This window comes from Doryrhamphus excisus, chromosome 3 (genome assembly GCF_030265055.1).
Source record: "Doryrhamphus excisus isolate RoL2022-K1 chromosome 3, RoL_Dexc_1.0, whole genome shotgun sequence".
Lineage (NCBI taxonomy): Eukaryota > Metazoa > Chordata > Actinopteri > Syngnathiformes > Syngnathidae > Doryrhamphus > Doryrhamphus excisus.
The window spans coordinates 12704936-12726570 of NC_080468.1; the positions used below are offsets into that span (position 1 = coordinate 12704936).

A 21635-nucleotide genomic window follows, 5' to 3' on the forward strand; every position below is an offset into this window, starting at 1 on the left:
GCACATGTGAAGGGACAAGTCTCCAATTTAGTCCCCAATCCAGTCCCTTTAGACAACAGCTGTCCTATCTAGTCTTTAAGCGAGTCTGAATGAACTAGATAGGACAGTAGAGCTGCCCTATCTAGTCTTTCAGTGAGTCTGACGGGACTAGATAGGTGAGTATAGCTGTCTTATCTAGTCTTTGAGCACATGTGAAGGCACTAGTCCCCAATTTAGTCCCCAATCCAGTCCCTTTCGACAACAGCTGTCCTATCTCGTCTTTCAGCAAGTCTGAAGGGACTAGGTAAGGAATTCGAGTGGTCCTATCTGGAAAACGTGCATAAACATAATAAAAAATATATATCCTATGTATAATACTAAAATGTATTTGTTTTTGGATTCTATTAAAGTGACAATGTTACAAATAAGACCATGTGCAAAAAAACGAACTTCATTAGCTATCAGTTTTTATTTTCTTTGCACGTGTATACCGCTTCTTGCATCAATGGATTACACCAACACCCTTTATATAGTCTAGTAGTGCATTACATTAGTCTATTACAGCAGCCGCTATCATCTTTGCCTTACATTAGCACACAATTGCTAAACACATCAGTGAGCAACATTCAAGTCTTGTATAAGCAAAATTGTCCTAAATGCACACATGATCTCCATGTTACGTGAGTGTAGTGAATGTTAATGGGGAGGGGGGGGGGGGTGTTGTCCAGTACAGTGAATTCATAACAAAAGGATACAACTGGGTAAGTGTCATGTCAAGGGCAAGTATGATGATGGTCTTTCGGCACTTATGTGTTGAGCGTTGCAGCTGTAAATCATTTGCATACTATAGGAAAAGGCATCTTTGAGGCAAAGAGTAAATGAAAGGATGAAACGTCAAGCAACGTCAAGCAATGAAATGTGAAAGTGTTGGAGAAATGTAATTCATGTATGAGTGAGTTTGCATGGTCCCTGTCCTCCATGTTGTTAAAAGCCAGTGAACTACGGCAGTAAGGAAGTTTCCACTGAATGTAATCATCTTGGGAAAAAACTCTAAACAGCAGTTAACATTTTTGCTTTTTGGTCCATGCTGCAGAGACATTAGAGACGTATCAGTGGACACACGGCTAATTCGGAGTACATGACAGCGAGGAGAGTGAGTAAGTACACACAGGAGAGGAGTGAAATACATAGATGGAGTGCTTGGAGGAGGTAGAAAGGAGGATAAATAAGGCAAGTGATGGAGAAAAGTGTTTTAATGCAAGATCTCCAGCAGGAGACGCTTGAAGTCGCCGCCGCACTCCGAATCCAAGGCGTCTTTTAGGGTGACGTCGTACTTCTCCAGGTACATGTCCTTCACCGTCTCAAGGTCAATCTGGTTGGTAAAATTGCCGTCAGGACAGAAAGAATGACAGAATTGTATTTGAATTTCATTCATTTTCTACCGCTTATCCTCATGAAGGGTCACGGGGGTGCTGGAGCCTATCCCAGCTGTATTCAAGCGAGAGGCGGGGTACACCCTGGACTGGTGGCCAGCCAATCACAGGGCACATGTAGACAAACAACCATTCACACTCACATTCATACCTATGGACAATTTGGAGTCGCCAATTAACCTAGCATGTTTTTGGAATGTGGGAGGAAACCGGAGTACCCGGAGAAAACATGCAAACGCCACACAGAGATGGCTGAGGGTGGGATTGAATTCAGGTCTCCTAGCTATGAGGTTTACGCGCTAACCACTTGTCCGCCATGCAACCCATGAAGTAAGATTCCTTATTCATAAATAGAATATTTTTGTAATTAGAGCAAAGAAAACAGTTTTAGGAACTTCTAAAAATGGTGATTAAATGATAAGAGTCCTCTAAACAAAAAAAAAAAAAAGATGGCCGAGGTTGGAATTGAACCCTGGTCTCCTAGCTGTGAGGTCTGCGCGCTAACCACTCGACCGCGATGCAGCCCTTATTTGAATTTAATTTTAAAAAATGGTTCCCGGCATGTGTTGTAGTATTATGAACTTTCATACTGTGACTTCCTGTTCAGTGCAAAGTAAGCTTCAAAACAAAAGCAGAGCTTGATTAACCTGGATTCTACCACAGTAACTAGTTTCGGTTTCAATAACAACATAATCCTGATCAATGATTAAAGCTGCCGCAATTAATCCATTACCCAACTAATCAACAACTTTTTTGCTATTCAATTAATCTTTTTTTGAAATAAAAATTGTGGCAAAAATTTTCTACGCCTACTAGTATAAAGATATCACACACACACACACACACACGAGAGCACTCACCTCAGAGCGACCCACAATGATGCGGATGAGTGTGTCCTCATCAGTACCGATTCCTTTCATAGCAGCGTTAAGACGCCGGGCGAAGTACAGCTGCGGGTTCTTGGCACACCTTACTATACAACACACACATTCACTAAATTTAGGGCACAAATATTTATTATTATAAATATAATATTATTGACTGTAAGAATTCTGGTCTGGCACCAGGGAATTATTATAGGAAATCCTTAAGTTGCATACCGAGAGTGATGTAACAGTCCTTTAGAGTTCCTGTGGCCTCTGAGTCAATTGTGTCCAAAATATCTGTCCCTGAAAGCTTCAAGGCAAACAAAGTTGCAATGAATCAACACGGACATAAAGTCAAAATGAAAAGTGGTGCTTCCTTAGGATGAACACTACTTACCGCCTCATAGGCCTTAAAAGTGGCCTGAAGCTGCATGTAGTTCCTCTGTGCCAAGATGTGGCTGAAGGTGGACTCGTCCGTGCCAAACATGCCTTCTCCTGCCTGTGGGTTACAAATAAATAAAAGCAGGAAACCCTTCAGTATACAATCTGGTTCCAATTTCCAGGAAAGATGTAAACACAGCATTTGGCTAAAAAAACTGTTTGAAGCTAAATAAGATCCAAAACAGGAAGCTGCTTCACAGGCTGACTCAATCATGTGCTCATTTTCAGGTACTAAAAAACGTGCTTGAAATGGGAGTGAGTCAAAAAAGTAAACAAGCATTACGGCTCTTTATTAGCTGATCAAAAGGTTTAAGACCATGGCCTTTAAAAGACAAAATATTCTCAAAAATGTGGATTCAATGTCATTTTCACACTGTATTGATCTCTTGATGGCAAAGGCAAAAAAGCTTTCTCTCTTAGAATGCGAGCATATTGTTGAGCTGCATAAGTAAGCCCTTTAGCGTAGCGCCACTAGCGGAACCAATCAGAGTCAGACCAGGGGCGGGGCAAAAGACTAGATCCGAGAGGCGGGGTACACCCTGGACTAGCCGCCAGCCAATCACAAGGCACATATAGACAAACAACCATTCACACTCACATTCATACCAATTTGGAGTCGCTAATTAACCTAGCATGTTTTTGGAATGTGGGAGGAAACCGGAGTACCCGGAGAAAACCCACGCATGCACGGGGAGAATATAGATGGCCGAGGGTGGAATTGTACCCTGGTCTCCTAGTTGTGAAGTCTGCGCGCTAACCACTCGACCGCTGTGCCGCCAAGACTGGATCCTTTAAAGCTAAATATTAAGCTCACGATAACATCAATGTACAGCACTGGAGGTTCTAGTTGGGCTCCCATGCCCAAACATTCATTCAGACACTACCAACGTATAATGCAGAATATTCATTCATTGATTCATTTTCTACCGCTTTTCCTCACGAGGGTCACGGGGGTGCTGGAGCCTATCCCAGCTGTCTTCGGGCGAGAGGCAGGGTAAACTCTGGACTAGTGGCCAGCCAATCACAGGGCACATATAGACAAACAACCATTCACATTCATACCTATGGACAAAATGTGGGAGGAAACCGGAGTACCCGGAGAAAACCCACGCATGCACGGGTAGAACATGCAAACTCCACACAGAGCTGGCCGAGGGTGGAATTGAACCCTTGTCTCCTAGCTGTGAGGTCTGCGCGCAAACCACTCGACCACTGTGCAGCCCTCATGCCCAAACAATTAACATTGAAATATTGCTTTGGCAGACATAAAATCAGATGATGAAAAAGTTCTGCTTTCCACACCACATCTGAGAAAGTACCTCAAACAAAGATGTGGCGTCCTGTTCGGCTAAATCCTCATCCACCTCGTAGCCCTCATCTCTGCTGGCCTGTAGACAGGTTCAGTTATGAAGACAAAGAGATTTCGCAAGCGGATTACACAAATATCCTCACATATTCAATGGGATCATAATCATCTGCAACACATTCATAGGATAGGAAGTCACAAGGCTTTGTTGTGTTTGTGGTTTCTTTCAAGAGAGGGGAAAAAAAAGGGGACGGGGGTTGAGAGGGATGGGGGACGGTATGCAGGCATAACAATGGCGCCGTGTGTTGCTAAACATCTCAGTAGGCGAACACGAGCGCAGACTAAAAATGCACCATTCATATTAATAACTCTTTGACTGAATGTTCCATAAATCAGGTGAATCAAAAGCTTACCTGCATCAGCGAGATGAGAAGGTTCCTCACATCTCCACTGGTGTCATCCTCAATATCGGCCTCTAGGTCACGTTCATTCACTGCAAAATCGTTACATTTGAAAGTGTATCACTGTCATACAGTAATCCCTCGTTTATCACTGTTAATTGGTTCCAGCGATAAAGTAGTAGGTGAAGGTGTATTTTATTTAACTAGTATTTTTATGATGACTCAGCCCAAAACAGAACCTACCCTGGGCATAGGCCTCCCTGTAGGCGATGATGTCCTGGTAGAAAACACAAACATCGCTTGAACAGGAACAATAACAGAAACATACAAGAATACTGACAAAATACTAACGTTACAGGCAGGGAGTAAAAAGTAAAAAAAAAAAAAAGGAGCGCTTGATTTGCTCACCCGCACAGGTAATTTCATCTCCTTGGAGGATCGGTTATCAGAACTTTTACCTTCCTTGAAGATGTGTGCGGCGTGGAGACACCACATACGTAGACACCACCTTCATGTTTTGCCATGAGTTATTCCTTGACTTCAACAGTGGTTCTCGTCTTCTTTATTAAAAATCCGGCACCAGCAAATTTCTTTGGTTCCATTTTGGAGCAAGAAAAGCAGAGACTTGTGGTGATAAACGCCATTGAACTGAAGAAATAAGAAACTCATGGCAAAACAGGAAGGTGGTATCCGTGTTGATCCTGTTCCCACATCGTATTTTTCGCAATACTAACGTTTTCAATGACGGTAAAAGTAACCTTAAATATTCATTTGTCATTTAAACGCATTTTGCATTTTAGAATTGTAAAACAGGCAAAAACATGGCAAAACAGGAAGGTGGTATCCGTGTTGATCCTGTTCCCACACAACATTTTTGGCAATACTAACATTTTCAATGACGGTAAAAGTAACCTTAAATATTCATTTGTCATTTATACGCATTTTGCATTTTAGAATTGTAAAACAGGCAAAAACATGGCAAAACAGGAAGGTGGTATCCGTGTCGATCCTGTTCCCACATCGTATTTTTGGCAATCCTAATATTTTCAATGACGGTAAAAGTAACCTTAAATATTTATTTGTCATTTAAACGCATTTTGCATTTTAGAATTGTAAAACAGGCAAAAACATGGCAAAACAAGAAGGTGGTATCTGTGTTGATCCTGTTCCCACATCGTATTTTTGGCAATACTAATATTTTTAATGACGGTAAAAGTAACCTTGAGTATTCATTTGTCATTTAAACGCATTTTGCATTTTAGAATTGTAAAACAGGCAAAAACATGGCAAAACAGGAAGGTGGTATCCGTGTCGATCCTGTTCCCACATCGTATTTTTGGCAATACTAATATTTTCAATGACGGTAAAAGTAACCTTAAATATTAATTTAAACAAGAACAAGGAACAAGAACAGGAACATTCAAGAATACTGACCTCATTAGTAGCCGTGCACAGGATCTCAACCAGCACTGCTTCGTCCGTCCCCGCCCCCTTCATGGCCTTCCTCAGTTCCTTGGCGAAGTACACATGGGGAGGGTCCAACATGGCCATGATGGCGTTCTCCAAGTTACCAGTCAACTCCTTTTTCAGGACCTCCTCTAACTCCTCAAAAAAGGGACACAAGCCAGATTGTCGACATGGAAATCCAGGAAAAAAAAGGCGGGCAGGTACTTACGTCGTCGTACTTTTCAAAATAAGCTTGCTTGATCTCCAGACGTTGGGCTGCAGAGCGATTGGCCAAGATTTGAATAATGGCCTCCTCATCGGTACCTGGGGAATATACGCAACAAGAATCAGTGTCAGTTAAAGTCATCAAATTTATAGTTAGCAGTATCACATGTTGGATAATCTTGCATAATTTAGAGGAATAAACAGATTTGTGCACATATAAGCCACATATGTCCATGAGCGATGAAAAACCACCCATTGGAAATTTCAGATTATTACTCAATATAACAGTCTTACAAAGAACACTAAACTCATCACGCAGCAACTAAACACTCAAAGGTATACCTACTTAATATACAAACATGTACCAATGTAAGTTTAAATTGATTTTTTTACGTTTTCCCATAATTCATTTCATCTGGAAGGCAAGCAGCATAGAAAATGAATGCATGGTGATGCAATGCTGCCTATGGGAAGCTGACGTCATTGCAGCTCCCCTCTAGGGCAGGCAGCAATGAATGCCTTGCTCAGTTACGAGACGAGGCATTATGGAAAAACTTTAAAAACTTGTATTGGCATATGTATATTTCTCAGGTATATCTTTGGAGTGTTAAGTCGCTGTGTGATGAGTTTAGTGTTATTTGTTAGATTTGTTATATATATTAACCCAGCGTCGTGAGTGGACCGATAGCTCATGATTGGCACCTGCCAAAGAAGGAGTTACTGTTTCCTCACTGATTTGCAGCCTGCAAAGTATTTAAACAATGTGGAGTAGTTTTGAAGTAAAGGAGATCTCGCACTGAAAAAATGTAGCAGCTTACACACCAGGTATTATGGTACTTTTCTGTAATAATGATTCCAATTGCCTCCATAAAATACAGTATCACTGTTTTGCATATACATCAATGTAAATATTATGGGATGTTTCCTGGCTTGCTTCAAAAATGAGGTTAAAAACTGGTCATGTCCTCAATGTTCTACTTGTGTGTTCTCCCCTCCCCACTTAGCAAACCAGTATTTCCAGTGTGGACATGACTGGTTGTGTGTAACGAGAGCAAACATCTATCAAGCTTTACCTGCATGAAGTTTATCTTCATGTTCCAAAAAGATGAACATACTCACCTAAACCTTTGCACGCTTGTCTAATAGCCTTGATGTCGGTTGTCGTATCAAAGTCCTCAAATGGGACTATTGTGGGCTAGGGAGTAAAAACACAAGACATGAGAAGTCACAGTTTTTCCCATATATTCATTTATTGTGGGGGGGCCCGCCAGAAGTAAAGTTGGACCGCCACAAATCGGAAAATTTGCGCCAATTTTTTTTTGCCAAATGTTTCTGTTGGCGTACAATATGGCGCACATGTTGTAGTATTATTAATACACTGCGTGAGTGCAACTGTATTTTTACCTGCTCTGGCCCAGCAAGGTGCACTGTATTCGGGCATATGCTCCGAGCAGCCGGTGTGACGACCCTGAAGTCTCTTAAAGTGAATATTTGCTTATAAGTGAGCTCTGGACGTTAAGCCAGGCCATTAACGTTACAGGCAGGGACTAAAAAGTAAATTTAAAAAAAGGAGCGCTTGATTTGCTCACCCGCACAGGTAATCTCATCTCCTGGTAGGATTGGTTATCAGAGCTAACTTTTACCTTCCTTGAAGACGTGTGGCGTGGAGACACCACATACTAGACACCACCTTCATGTTTTGCCAAGTCAAGTTATTTCTTGACTTCAACAGTGGTTCTCACATTCTTTATCAAAATTGTGGCACCTGCAAATTTTTTTGGTTCCATTTTGGAGCAAGAAAAGCAGAGATTTGTCGTGATAAACGCGATTGAAATGAAGAAATAAGAAACTCATGGCAAAACAAGAAGGTGGTATCCGTGTTGATCTTGTTCCCACATCGTATTTTTGGCAATACTAACGTTTTCAATGACGGTATAAGTAACCTTAAATATTCATTTGTCATTTACACGCATTTTGCATTTTAGAATTGTAAAACAGGCAAAAACATGGCAAAACAGGAAGGTGGGATCCGTGTTGATCCTGTTCCCACATCGTATTTTTGGCAATGCTAATATTTTTAATGACGGTAAAAGTAACCTTGAATATTTATTTGTCATTTACACGCATTTTGCATTTTAGAATTGTAAAACAGGCAAAAACATGGCAAAACAAGAAGGTGGTATCCATGTTGATCCTGTTCCCACGTCGTATTTTTGGCAATACTAATATTTTCAATGACGGTAAAAGTAACCTTAAATATTAATTTGTCATTTATACGCATTTTGTATTTTAGAATTGTAAAACTGGCAAAACATGGCAAAACAAGAAGGTGGTATCTGTGTTGATCCTGTTCCCACATTGTATTTTTGGCAATACTAATATTTTTTCATGACGGTAAAAGTAACCTTAAATATTCATTTGTCATTTATACGCATTTTGCATTTTAGAATTGTAAAACAGGCAAAAACATGGCAAAACAGGAAGGTGGTATCCGTGTTGATCCTGTTCCCACATCGTATTTTTGGCAATACTAACGTTTTCAATGATGGTAAAAGTAACCTTAAATATTTATTTGTCATTTATACGCATTTTGCATTTTATTTTTGCATTTTGCCAGAAAATATATTTTGCATTTTATTTTTTATATCAGAATTGTAAAACGATACAAATTTATTTTATGTTTATTATTTACATTTTGACTTTTTGCTCAATTTTTTTCCCGAATTTTTCAGTTTATTTTCCCTTGTTTAATTTATTTCTAGTAAAGAACCTCAGTTTGCAAATGGCGCTAAGGCTCCACTAAGCAGTTAACTCAACATTTGTTCATCATATTTGCCGAAAGCTCACATGCCGATTTTGCCCAACTCTCAATTTCCGATATCGATATCAGCCGATACTAATACCGATATGTGTAACATGACATATATCTCCTATGGTGGAATGAACACATATGTGTTATAAGCAGCGCTTTTTTTTTTAATATCGGTTGTCATCGTGAAAAAAATCTGATACCGATATCAACCATTGCATTTTTATTATGCTGATAATTGGACCGATAATTATCGGTCATCCTTAATCGCAATACAAGATGCTACAAAGCGTTCCTTATGAGTAATTTATCATCCCTAATGACTGAAACAAGAGGGGGTTCGGGAATTGAGTTACTGGGCGTGACATGCAGGCCATTTTGTTGTTATGCAGAATGTTGCTGTGTCATGGCTGATAGCCCCCCACCCCTACCCCCCTTTCCTCCCCCTCCTCCTCCATTCATACAATGCAGTATTATTGATTACAATTTCCACATTATTACTGCTTTTGAATTGTGCAAAAATAGAATTGAACCCTGAATAAAACCCACTGTTATGTTTATTGTTATGATTTTTCTTAGAATTTAATGTATTTATAAATACATCCAAACAAAAGCTTATAAGCTCAGGTGTAAAAAGTGCATTTTTAAAGGGAAAACTCCAAAAAATAGACCAAAACTAGTCCCCAAACGGTGAATAAGACATTTGACAGGTACTTTCATGACAAAAAAAGTAGTAATAAATACAATATAAGGTGAAATTGGATGTTGGCCTACCTGCACGTTACCCATGATGCTCCTGATTGTGTTGTTATTAACACAACAAGAATGTCTGATTTGTCTGGTTTGTTGTGTGTTCGGATGCGTGTGAGAAAATGAAAAGGAGTGTCAGGTCTGGCGGGATGATCCTGCAGAGACTCAGCCCTGTCCGGTACCGCAGAAGTGACGTCACTACTGCGTAGTGAAAAATCATAATAATTAAAAAAAAGCTATTTATATGAGATTTTGTTGGTTAGTCACACTGGATAACAATATACGGATGCTACGAACATCACATGGGCGTTTTCATTTAATGTTATTTATGCTGGAAAAGCCTTATTTACTGATGTTATGATTCAATTTCTCCACAGGGTGGCGGTGTTGTACAACATGTGGGAATTTTTCTAAATAAGCCAAGAGGACGTAAAAAGGAGGGATGATGAAGGGCAGACACAGGGAGGAAAAGGACAACAGGTGAAGCTAATAATGACCTGCAGCTGGGAAAGTAGGTAGATAAACCTTGCTAGAAGCTGACAGCCAAATGCATAAAGGTCCAACAGAAGCCTTGGATAATACTTTATGCAGCACTCTCAATGCATTATGCAAATCTGGATGGAACACAGCAAGCGTTAATATTGCATAAAGTGAATGTGGGCCATAATCAAGGCAAGTGGTTCTTTTTATTTTATTTATTTTGCACGTGCAGAGTAAAAAAAAATATAAAGGTAGTACTGTAATTTACATTCAGGACAAGTGTTTTTTATATTTAGATAATAATAATAATTACTATAATAATAATAATGGTCCAGTCTAGTAGTCACCATGTTGGCCTCAAAGGGGGGAAAAAAATGCAAAAACAATGTTTAATGTGCAGATTGTTTAAAAAAAAAATAACTAAAAATTTCCTCTGAAAGTAGGCATTTTCCCCGCAAAAAATAGTTATTACAAAAGTTATTAATTTTTTAATTGTGTGTGTTAAAAATAAACCATAATAAATACAGTTTTACTGTCAATAAAGTACAGTAAAAATGGGCATATTTAATACATAGTTGCAAGCAAATGCTAATTAATCATGATTAATTTTTTAATTAACTAAATCTGTAATTAACTCACTTGAAATTTAATTTGAATTATACAATACAATAATTTATTTATTTTTTTTACAGAAAACCGATATTATCCAACGATATCAGGCGATACCGACATGTACCGACGTGTAACATGAGCTATTTCTTGTGATGTGAAATCTCACTTTTCATGATCAGCAAAAAAAATTTTACCGATATCAACAAATATTGCAATTTTTACGCTGACATCCAGCCGATAATTATCGGACATCCCTAATAATAACAATAATAAAAGTCAATTTTTAATGGTAATCCTAACCATAATAATGAAATGCAAAAAAAGCCAGACCAGTGAGTTAGAAATATTTAATTTGGATCGTATATACATGCAACACAATATGAATGTCCATATATAAATACTCCCACATGGACGCTACAACAGTCTGTAACATTTTTGGGAGTGAAACCATGAAACAAGCATCAAATATTGTACATGAAGGGGGCGGATCTGAACAATATTTTTAAAAAGTGCGTTTAAAATGTGAAAAAAAAGTGATATTCATTATTCACTGTTCTTGCCTTTCTGTCCAACTTTTTAAAGTGTATAATATTCAAACCTGTGGGTTCTTTTAATTAAAAAGAGCACCTAGCAAAGACACAAAAACAGACCGGGTACTGCAAGTTGGTATCTGCACAAATGGTGGTTGAAGATAGACAAACACCGTAACAACATTAATAGTTCCACTGTTGTAACAAGTCAAAATTAACACCAGGATGCCCCCACAGATACCGCATGCGATAGTTTTTTCCAAGATGCTGACAGACAATTGAAGAAGGTTGGATGATAAGACTTTGTTATCCTTGTGGTCTTCGGAACTTTACGTATTTGGTCTGCTTTCAGACACTAGCTACGTCATTTTGCCACCGTTTGCAGATGCTGCACTGATACACTTCTCCACCATACGCTCCAACCTTCAATTGTAAACAAAAACCCAACATAGTACTTGGACCTGAACCTGGAAGATCTCACTCCCAACCCAAAGGGTACAATCCACCGTTTTCCGACTTGAGATTTGGAGGTTCTGGGTTTCGCCTGTAAGCCTTTCCAGTAAACGTTGAAGGTCAAAGCCCTGATGAGACCATCAGGACCACATTGTCTGCAAATAACAGAAACAAGATCCTAAGGCCCTCAAACCGGACCCCCTAGAAATTTGGTCCATTATTCTGAACAGAATCGGTACCAAGGAGAACCCAGTTAGCATTGACCAGGAACATGTTTGACTGATTCCTGGCAATGCCGAGGTTCGACTAACAGTCCTTCCCTTTTCTCCAGAACTCCAGTGTAGACTTTCCCAGAAAGGCTGAGGAGTGTGACACCCCTAAAGGTGGAACACTCTGGTCACCCTTCTTAGAAATATGGACCACCACCCCGTCTCAGCTAATGCAGAGGTTCTGTTCCCGACAGTCCCTCAGAATCCAGAGAAATTTCAGAAATTCAGGGTGAAACTCCTCCAACCGTGGAGCTTTGCCACTGAGGAGTTTCTCCGGAGACCTCAAGACACCTCAGCTATGGTGATCCGAACAGTGGGATCCCTGCCTGGGCTCATCGATATTCCAATAACTGGGTGAATAATTCCCTATTGGTGGCAGACAAATCTACTGGTAAATACAATTAAGATTCAAGTGTGGTTTAAAAGGTGCAGACGAGCAATTAAAGTGACTTCAAGGTTGCGTTGGTAGCAACATAACAGGAAGTTACATTTGCAAATTTTACTTTGACGGACCTATTCATTGCCTAAACACTCATGTGAGCCGACGTCTGATTTGAATGATTAGAAAGAATGTCCGTCAGTGTAAAAAAGGATTTCCACATACTTCCTCAAAAGTGCCAAAGTCAGACTTAAAAAATACAAGGATGAAGAGTCTTGAACCAGTCATGATGTGCTATACATATCACTATATTGACACTTACTATGGTACCCATTATGTCAATGGATGGTAATAAAATAAAATAAAAACTATATAAAATAAATTTGGAAAGCAGGAAGTGAACAAATATAACAGTTACTGATTGTAAAAGTACCAGATGGAGGGGTAGGATTTAATAAGCTTTGCTTCTTCCTACTCCTGTTAAACATAAAGTAAAGTAATGTAAAGTAAATTTTCATTAATTAAATTTAATTAATTTAATTAAAGTAAACAAAACAAAATAAAATGATATATCACAAAATAAAATAAAATAAAATACTTAAACTATATTAGGGGGCGGCACGGTGGTCTAGGGGTTAGCGCACAGACCTCACAGCTAGGAGACCAGGGTTCAATCCCACCCTTGGGCATCTCTGTGTGGAGTTTGCATGTTCTCCCCGTGTATGCGTGGGTTTTCTCCGGGTACTCCGGTTTCCTCCCACATTCCAAAAACATGCTAGGTTAATTGGCGACTCCAAATTGTCCATAGGTATGAATGTGAGTGTGAATGGTTGTTTGTCTATATGTGCCCTGTGATTGTCTGGCGACCAGTCTAGGGTGTACCCCGCCTTACGCCCGAAGACAGCTGGGATAGGCTCCAGCACCCCCCGCGACCCTCGTGAGGAAAAGCGGTAGAAAATGAATGAATGAATGAACTATATTAGGAAAGCAGGAAGTGAACAAATGTAACAGGTACTGATTGTAAAAGTACCAGATGGAGGGGTAGGATTTAATAAGCTTTGCTTCTTCCTACTCCTTTTGGACATGTGGAACTGTGAACTGATTATGTGATGCATTCAATTGTAATCTGATGCATGTTCAAATGAAATAAAACCATTACCATTACCATAAAAAAAGAAAGAGTGTCCGGGTCTTTTCAATCCGACATTTCAATCCTTAGTTGATTGGTCACGAGTCTGCGAATACAAATCCCAAAACAAGACATAAGTCATCATGCCCTGTCCCCACGGTCTTGGTCCTCAAAGTCCCAGGGACAAACGTCAGCCGTTTTTGGAACACTCACAACTGCAGGTTTGTAACTCCTCTCTTTCTTCCTGTCACTGGAGCTTTTAGTTTGACCAAAGCTGCTATGCGAGGCTTCCATCTCTCTAGAGAGGATCTCTGTTTTCCTGACCTCCATTCCGTCTGGGTCTCTACTGGAGCTTCTCCGCCGCTCAGAGGCCGGAACGCCGCACTCTGACTGGCTGATACGCCTTCTTTCTGACACGGGCTTGCTGGAGGAGCTCCGTCTTTCTCGGGGTTTCTTCTCCTTTTCTGGTTTATGAGTGGATGAGCAGGAACCTTTCCGTTTCTTCTTGTGTGTGGAAGGGCTGCTGCAGGTCTTCTCCTGCTTGGGAGAGGGCGGACTGGAGTAATCCCAAGGACAGATCTCTACCATTAAGGAAGGAGGTTGCAAAAGGCTTCCGGTGGATTTGGAGTGGTCCGAGTGGAGTGCCTTGGGTTTACCATCAGTGGGGGTGACGCTTTTTTTACGGCGGATTCTGTCTGGTGAAATGGACTCTGAAACCCCCTCCAGCATGGGCTGCTCGTCAAACTCCCATGCGGATACATCCGGTTTGAGAGGCAGAGGTGACCTGGGTACGCGGGTTTTCCTGGTCTCCCTGATCTCCTCCCTTTCCCCTCCTCTATCTTTAGAACGCCGTCTATTGGAAGGGGATTGTCCGGTTTTCGGTCTCTGTTGAGAACGATTACTTTTACTCATGCCGGAGCTGCTACTTCCTCTTCGGCCTGCATTGGCTTCCTCCGGGGCGATGGAGACATGTTTCTGGGTCTTGGATTCGGACGGCGTCTGAGGCTCTTCCATCTCCCAGGGACAAACTTCGGAAACATCGTACAGGTTTCTTCCCGTCTCTGAGCAAATGGATGGCTGGCTGCCACTCACCTGTTATAATTAAGCAAGGAAATAAAAACAAAATGTGATTCATGAGGTCCAATTGGTACTTTTACAATCAGTAACTGTTACATTTGTTCACTTCCTGCTTTCCTAATATAGTTTAAGTATTTTATTTTATTCTTTTTTTTATCACGTACTGAAGTACGAGGTGATATGACCATACAATGACATTACATATAATGTAATACAATGACCCTTCATCTGGTACTTTCACAATCAGTAACTGTTACATTTGTTCACTTCCTGCTTTCCTAATATAGTTAGTTTTTTTTAATTTATGTTTATTTTTATATGAAATTTTATATTTTTATTTATATATATTTATTTTTGTCACGTACCGAAGTAGTTTTGGTCCCAGTATTGACCCCTGGGGAACTCCGCACGTAATATATGAACTTGCAGATGTGTATTCTCCTAGCTTTATGTATTGCTTTTGTTACGTTACATTATTGTTACGTAAAGTAACTTTTGACTCAGTTCAGAACTAATCCTCTTATTCCATACCTTTCTAATTTAGTTATTAGGATGTCATGATTGATTGTATCAACGGTTTTTGTCAGATCCATGGATATTTTCATCTATTGGTTCCTTTTGGATTTATTCTCCTTGTGTTCCCGTTTACACCTCTCTTGATGAATATTGTGCTTGCGAAAGATGCTAAGCTAACGCATGGATGTGCATAACATTGCATGGTTGCTATGGCAATGCCAGAAAAGCCACTCCACTAATTACAAGCCAGCATACTATACAGTTCTTTGGAGGCTGATCTAATGAGCTATTTGGCAACAATCTGATGACTGTAATTAACTATTAACTACAGTATTTAATTTCAACGTAAACCAGTTGTGAAACCGTACCTGCTGCTTCATGATGCCCATCTTCAAGGGTGTCTTGGAATACTCCACCGACTGGCTGGCGATCATTTTGGGATAATGCTCAGGAGTCTCATCCACCTCGGACAGCATCCTGCCCTCCTGACACTTCAAACCTTTTTTGCTGGCGTCCTCCACGCTTTGCGTCTTGCTGGCGAGCCCCGGCATCTTCTCCTTGGCGCTGGCGATCACACTGAGAGACTTCTGCATGATGGAGGTGCGAAGGTGCACTGGTTTCTTTTCGTGTGTTAAATTATGAACGCTGGCGGATTTCCAGAAGAGCGGGACTGACTCGGTCGAGTCTGCTGGTTCCAACTTGGGCGGCGGGGCGGCTGGTTCCAGCGGCTTTTTGGAATGTTTGCGGCCAATGAGGGAACCCAGGAGAGAACCCTCACCGACTCCTCCCACTGGAGTTGTTTTGTCTCCTGCTGTGGAGCCACTTTGGCTTCCATTTTCTTCATCTTGGTCACAAACGTGGTCGTAGCTCAACGACTTCTGCAAGCCGATCACTTTGTTCTTCAGAGAGTCATCTCGGCTTTTTCCTAAAGGAAGAATAAAATGGACATTTATGAAAAACCTCCCCCTCATTTTAAGATAAGATATCATTTCTAGATTGATAGTATATTGGCAACAAAGCATTTTGTGGCTCTCAGTCCAGACTTAAAAAAAGCAATCTTCACTCGCTAAATGTACTGCAAAAAAGGTCAGTAAGGATAATTCATAATGCCGCCTACAGATTATTCTGCATTACATGGCTGGACGGTGGTCGAGTGGTTAGCGTGGCCTCACAGCTTGGAGACCCAGGTTCAATTCCACCCTCGGCCATCTCTGTGTGGAGTTTGCATGTTCTCCGGTGTCTCCGGTTTCCTCCCACATTCCAAAAACATGCTAGGTTAATTAGTGACTCCAAATTGTCCATAGGTATGAATGTGAGTGTGAATGGTTGTTTGTCTATATGTGCCCTATGATTGGCTGGCGACCAGTCCAGAGTGTTCCCCGCCTGTCGCCTGAAGACAGCTGGGATAGACTCTAGCACGCCCCGCTACACTCGTGAGGATAAGCGGTAGAAAATGAATGAAAAAAATGATTTTTAAATTTTTAAATTTTTAAATTTTTAAATTTTTAAATTTTTAAATTTTTAAATTTTTAAATTTTTAAATTTTTAAATTTTTAAATTTTTAAATTTTTAAATTTAAATTTTTTTTAATTTTTTAATTTTTTAACTCAAGCACGCCCCGCTACACTCATGAGGATAAGCAGTAGAAAATGAATTAAAATTTTTAAAATTTAAAAATGTTAAAATTTTAAAATTTCTTTGTCCCATACCGAAGTGTGTCTGTTTATGTTTAGTGGTAGAAAATGAATGAATTAATGAATATTCTGCATTATACGTTGGTATTGTCTTATGTCACAAGCCCTAAATATGCTTCACATACTTATTAGACACATTTAAAGTATGAAATGTGCACATACTCACTGCTAATGAATGATAATGTAAGGCCAGAGAAGACATTTCTCTGATGATAATATATAATAATACTTATGATAATATATGAATTACATTAGTGTGAAATCTCAACACTTGATGACTAATCATGGCAGGACTCTCACCCTGATGACTCATCTCCATGTGGTTTCTCCTCAAGGTGCTGCGGTTGCTGCCGTGTTCGCTGCCGTCCTCACGGCTGCACTGGCGGTGTAAGTGCATGGTCTCCGGGATCTCCGTGATTCTTTTCATCAGGGTACGACCCAGGCCCTTTTTGGAATTGCGCTTCTTTTGGAGGTGAGGGTTGTTGGCGAGCATCTTCTTACGTTTGTAGACTTCTAGCTGAGCGTACAGCTTTTTCAACTCGTCCTACAAGAAGAAGGAGACCTTGGATTATGTTGTTGTTAGAATAAGCATATAGAGTGGTGTGAAGAAGTGGTTCTTACTTCCATTTATCACAGCAAGTCTTCCATGTTCTGAAGCAGCAAAACAGGCCTAGACCATCACACTACTACCACCATATTTTACTGTTGGTATGATGTTCTTTTTCATGAACACCGACCTGAACTGAGGCAAGTAAGGCCTGCAGTTCTTTGGATGTTCTTGTGGGGTCTTTTGTGACCTCTTGGATGAGTCGTCCCTGCGCTCTTGGGGTCATTTTGGTTGGCCAGCCACTCCTGGGAAGGTTCATTACTGTTCCTTGTTTTGGCGATTTGGGGATAATGGCTCTCATTGTGGTTGGCTGGAGTCCCAAAGCTTTAGAAATGGCTTTATAATCTGTTTATTCATCTTCACGATCATCTATTTATTACATTAACTAATAATAACTATGTTATTATTTATTATTACACAGGAGCCAGGCAACAACATTTCATTGGCAATGGCAGTAAAGGAAGTGTAGTCATCAACCCAACCAACCCAACCAAACCCAACCAATCCCAACCAATCCCAACCAACCCCAACCAACCCCAACCAATGGCAATGGCAGTAAAGGAAGTGTTGTCACCCAACCAACCCAACCCAACCAACCCAACAAACCCAACCAAACCCAACCAATCCCAACCAACCCCAATCAACCCCAACCAACCCCAACCAATGGCAATGGCAGTAAAGGAAGTGTTGTCACCCAACCAACCCAACAAATCCAACAAACCCAACCAACCGTTTTCCAGATGGATAGATTAATTAATCACACTTATTATATTACTTAACACTTTGTGTTCAGTTGTGTTGACATTGACTAACACTTAAATTTATTTTAATGATCTGAAACATTTAAATGTGACAAAAATCAGGAAGGGGGGGCTGGGGGGTAAACCCTTTTTCACACCACCGTATACAACGTATTTAAAGTGGATCTCAATAGATTGTTACCCTTCTAAAGGCACCAACACAATCATTCATTATCCCTCACCCGTATGTCCTCAGGGTCCAAGCTGTGCTCGCTCCAGGCCGACGTGATGCTGTTGTTGAGGTAAGAACCGGATCTCCCAATGTCCAGCTCTTCCTCATAGGCCTCGGTGGCAATATCATCCCGAGCCTGAGTCCCTTTGGACAGAAACTGATACAAACAGAGAATACCATAATAGAAACTCACTTATATTGTATGTATATTTATTATATGACAAAATAATACTTTGGTGTGACAGAACTAAGAAATTGTTTCCTGCAACAAACAAGTAAGTGATATGGAATTTCTGAAATGACATTAGTTGCTTTCCTGTCTGAAATTGAATTTTCTGGACCTGGACAAATGAGTCATTCCTGCCAATATGAAGCACAGAATAAGAGATGATTATATAAAAGTTGGTACTTCTGCAAACTTCCAATGATAGACTTAACTCAATCAAGGCTATGATGCTGCAGTCTTGCATTGAAAGGCAAATACTGCACAAAAGGCAGCAGTATATACAATTACAGTACATAGAAAAATAATAAGACAAATACTGCAATATGCAAGGTAAGCTCGAGAAAAAGTGCCATGTTTACTTTTAATGTCGTAATGGCCATGAAAAACTTTCTGTGTTGATTGTTGACTGTGTGATATTCATTATTAAGTTGTTTAAGTTGTAATAATATAAGATATGCTGCAATATAAGATATTTTTAGAAAGCTAAAAAAGTTGGAAAATTAAGTTGTAATAATAGAAGATATGCTATAATATAAGATATTTTTAGAAAGCTAAAAAAGTTGATTTTTTTTTTTAATGCTGTAATTTTATGTTAGGAAAGTAAAAATATTAAACAAAAAAGTCGTATTCCAACAGAAAAAAAGTCACATTTTACATAAATAAACTCATAATAAAATGTAATTTTAGTAGCATAGAATTGGAAAAAAAAATATGTAAAATGTATTATTTTATTATAAAAAAATAAAATAAAAGTTGATAAACAGGTAAAAGAAAATGAAGTTGCCATTTTTGTAAATTAAGTTGGGAATAGATTGTAATATGAGAATAAATTTGTGAACATAGGCCGGCCGTGGGTGCAATAAATTAAAACAGACCATTTTGGAAAAGCCAAGGAAAAACAGCCGCAATAGGTGCAGATTCTAGAAGATCTAGAAAGCTGTATGCGCGGGTTATTGAGTGTAGCTGCTCTATAGGAGTCCACAATAATAACAATAATAAGTTGCCTTTGAAGAGAAAAAAGTAGCAATTTTTTAACATTTTAGTAGCGTAAAGGTGAAAATATAATAATATAATATAATAAATATAGTATAATAATATAATAAATAATTTAATAAATAATACAATCAATAATATAATAAATATAATATTATATAATTATATAATATTGTAAAATATAATAAGAAAAAAATAATAAAAATAATATTTTGTAAAAAAAAAAAAAAGCCAAACACCAAATTTCTGGAAAATTCGGTTGCAAAAAACAGTTTTTGTTTTATGAAAATAAACTAACAAAAAAAGCTGAGATGCATTTTTTTCTTGAACTACCCAGACATGTGTTGCTTTACAAAGTATTTTTGTAAATTTTTGAAAAATTTTGCGTCATAGTCAGACCGACTCTTGTATGATGACACAACGACTCGGTCACGCATAAGCAAAGAAAGCCAGAATAAAGCGTGACCAAATATTTAGGCCAAAATGAGAACCAGCCGCCGTGTGAGCTTAACAGCCTCCCATTGTGCTTCATTATCCCGGCGTGCTCCAACGTCTGAAGAGCCTAATTAAGACCGAATGAAAGAAGCGAAAACGTTGATGGCGTGCCGCTTTTCTCTCGCAGCGGGACAATTAAATGTTTTCCATCAGACATAAGAGACTGCGTATAAAGACACCCATGGGAGACTTTAGCGAAATTACAATAATGACTAAGACATTTTGAAAAGGTCGACGGCACGGTGAATATACTATATTTTACGTCAAATGATTTGAAGATGATTCATGAATCGTCGCGATTGGACGGCATCGTCAACAACGTCAATCTCTGTATTGATTCTTGATGCTTTCATGACAGGACTCATTTAAAAAAGGATAATGAATCCCAGTGGGGCGCTACGGAAAATCGGCATTCTTCTCCATTTGCTCCGATTCGGCACCATGCCTACTTTGTTGCGACTGGGCCAAAAATATGTAACATGTAGACCTGTCACAAGACGCTCAATCCGCGATGAAACAAAGACGGCTAAAGTCATCACACAGCAACTTAACACACGTCACTTTTTACAGCGGTGCGGTTATATGATGGCCAAGTTCTTGTCAACCCACTGGAATATTCTATATAACAGTCTGACTCGCGGTGTCAACGAACAAAGACGGCTAAAGTCATCACACAGCAACTTAACACACAGCACTTTTTACAGCGGTGCGGTTAATTGATGGCCAAGTTCTTGTCAACCCACTGGAATACTATGTAAAACAGTCTGACTCACGGTGTCACCTGTCACCGAACAAACACGGCTAAAGTCATCACACAGCAACTTAACACACATCACTTTTTACAGCGGTGCGGTTAATTGATGGCCAAGTTCTTGTCAACCCACTGGAATACTCTGTATAACAGTCTGATTCGCGGTGTCACCGAACATGGTGATGGCTAAAGATGGCTAAAATCGTCACACAGCAACTTAACACACGTTTAAAAAAACAAACAAACAATTTCAGTGGAATCCATGCATTTTCTATGCCGCTTATCCTCGGATGCAATGCATTACGGTGCGATAAACTACCTCCAACTACTACAGATGTGGAGTCGTACCTTTGGGACAAGAAGCAGACCCACAGTCACGGTGACGGTTAGATGTGTGTGGGCAAAGATCAGCATCAGCATCCAGTCAGGGTGAAGGCCGGGTGCCAGCGAGAACCTGTCGGATCAGAGATAGTTGAACTTTTTCCAGTTTGTGAATCACTTCCTTTCTCTGTTTACGTCGGCTGTAAATAAAGTCAGACTTATTGCAATTACTATGTTTACATATGGAAGTTGTCTTTGTAATATTCCGGGAGATGGAGAACAGGGAGTGATGCAAGTGTTGTGCGCCGTTGGCCGTCCTTTTAAAGGCGAGCAAACGCTGTTGACTGATGTTTGCGGATCAGGCGAACAGTTTGGTGTCCTCATATTTGCATCATTTGGTGAGCTGTTTCGTGTCTTGGGCATCGTTGTACATTCAAGGTGACAACCCAGAAGAAAACACAAGCTAGTGGCTGTG

At 39.8% G+C, this 21635-nt stretch overlaps 2 protein-coding genes across 4 annotated transcripts in view; both read right to left on the bottom strand.

Moving 5' to 3' along the window:
• Nucleotides 1-433: 433 nt before the first annotated feature.
• LOC131125342 (annexin A13-like) lies at nt 434-9827 on the bottom strand. 2 transcript variants are annotated; one of them, XM_058066798.1, is made up of 11 exons: nt 9681-9827; nt 7217-7292; nt 6102-6196; nt 5861-6028; nt 4670-4703; nt 4439-4518; nt 4039-4107; nt 2676-2777; nt 2513-2588; nt 2273-2385; nt 434-1351 (listed from the first exon to the last, which is right to left on the bottom strand). In XM_058066798.1, exons 1-11 carry the CDS (start codon nt 9693-9695, stop codon nt 1232-1234), a joined length of 948 nt encoding a protein of 315 aa, XP_057922781.1. In that variant the 5' UTR covers nt 9696-9827; the 3' UTR covers nt 434-1231. The 2 variants fall into 2 exon arrangements, with proteins under 2 accessions (XP_057922781.1, XP_057922780.1); XM_058066797.1 differs by having other exon boundaries at nt 5861-6031.
• Nucleotides 9828-11090: 1263 nt separating this feature from the next.
• The window catches only part of LOC131125339 (probable G-protein coupled receptor 158), a 58229-nt gene continuing 47684 nt past the window's right edge, over nt 11091-21635 (bottom strand). Inside the window, exons 9-13 of one of the 2 annotated variants that reach the window (XM_058066781.1) lie at nt 21188-21293; nt 18385-18531; nt 17096-17339; nt 15470-16026; nt 11091-14600 (exon numbers count right to left, since the gene is read on the bottom strand). In XM_058066781.1, the coding sequence (XP_057922764.1) occupies nt 13650-14600; nt 15470-16026; nt 17096-17339; nt 18385-18531; nt 21188-21293 (2005 nt within the window). In that variant the 3' untranslated portion in view covers nt 11091-13649. The remainder of the gene's footprint in view (nt 14601-15469; nt 16027-17095; nt 17340-18384; nt 18532-21187; nt 21294-21635) is intronic. The other variant, XM_058066782.1, reaches the window with a different exon arrangement.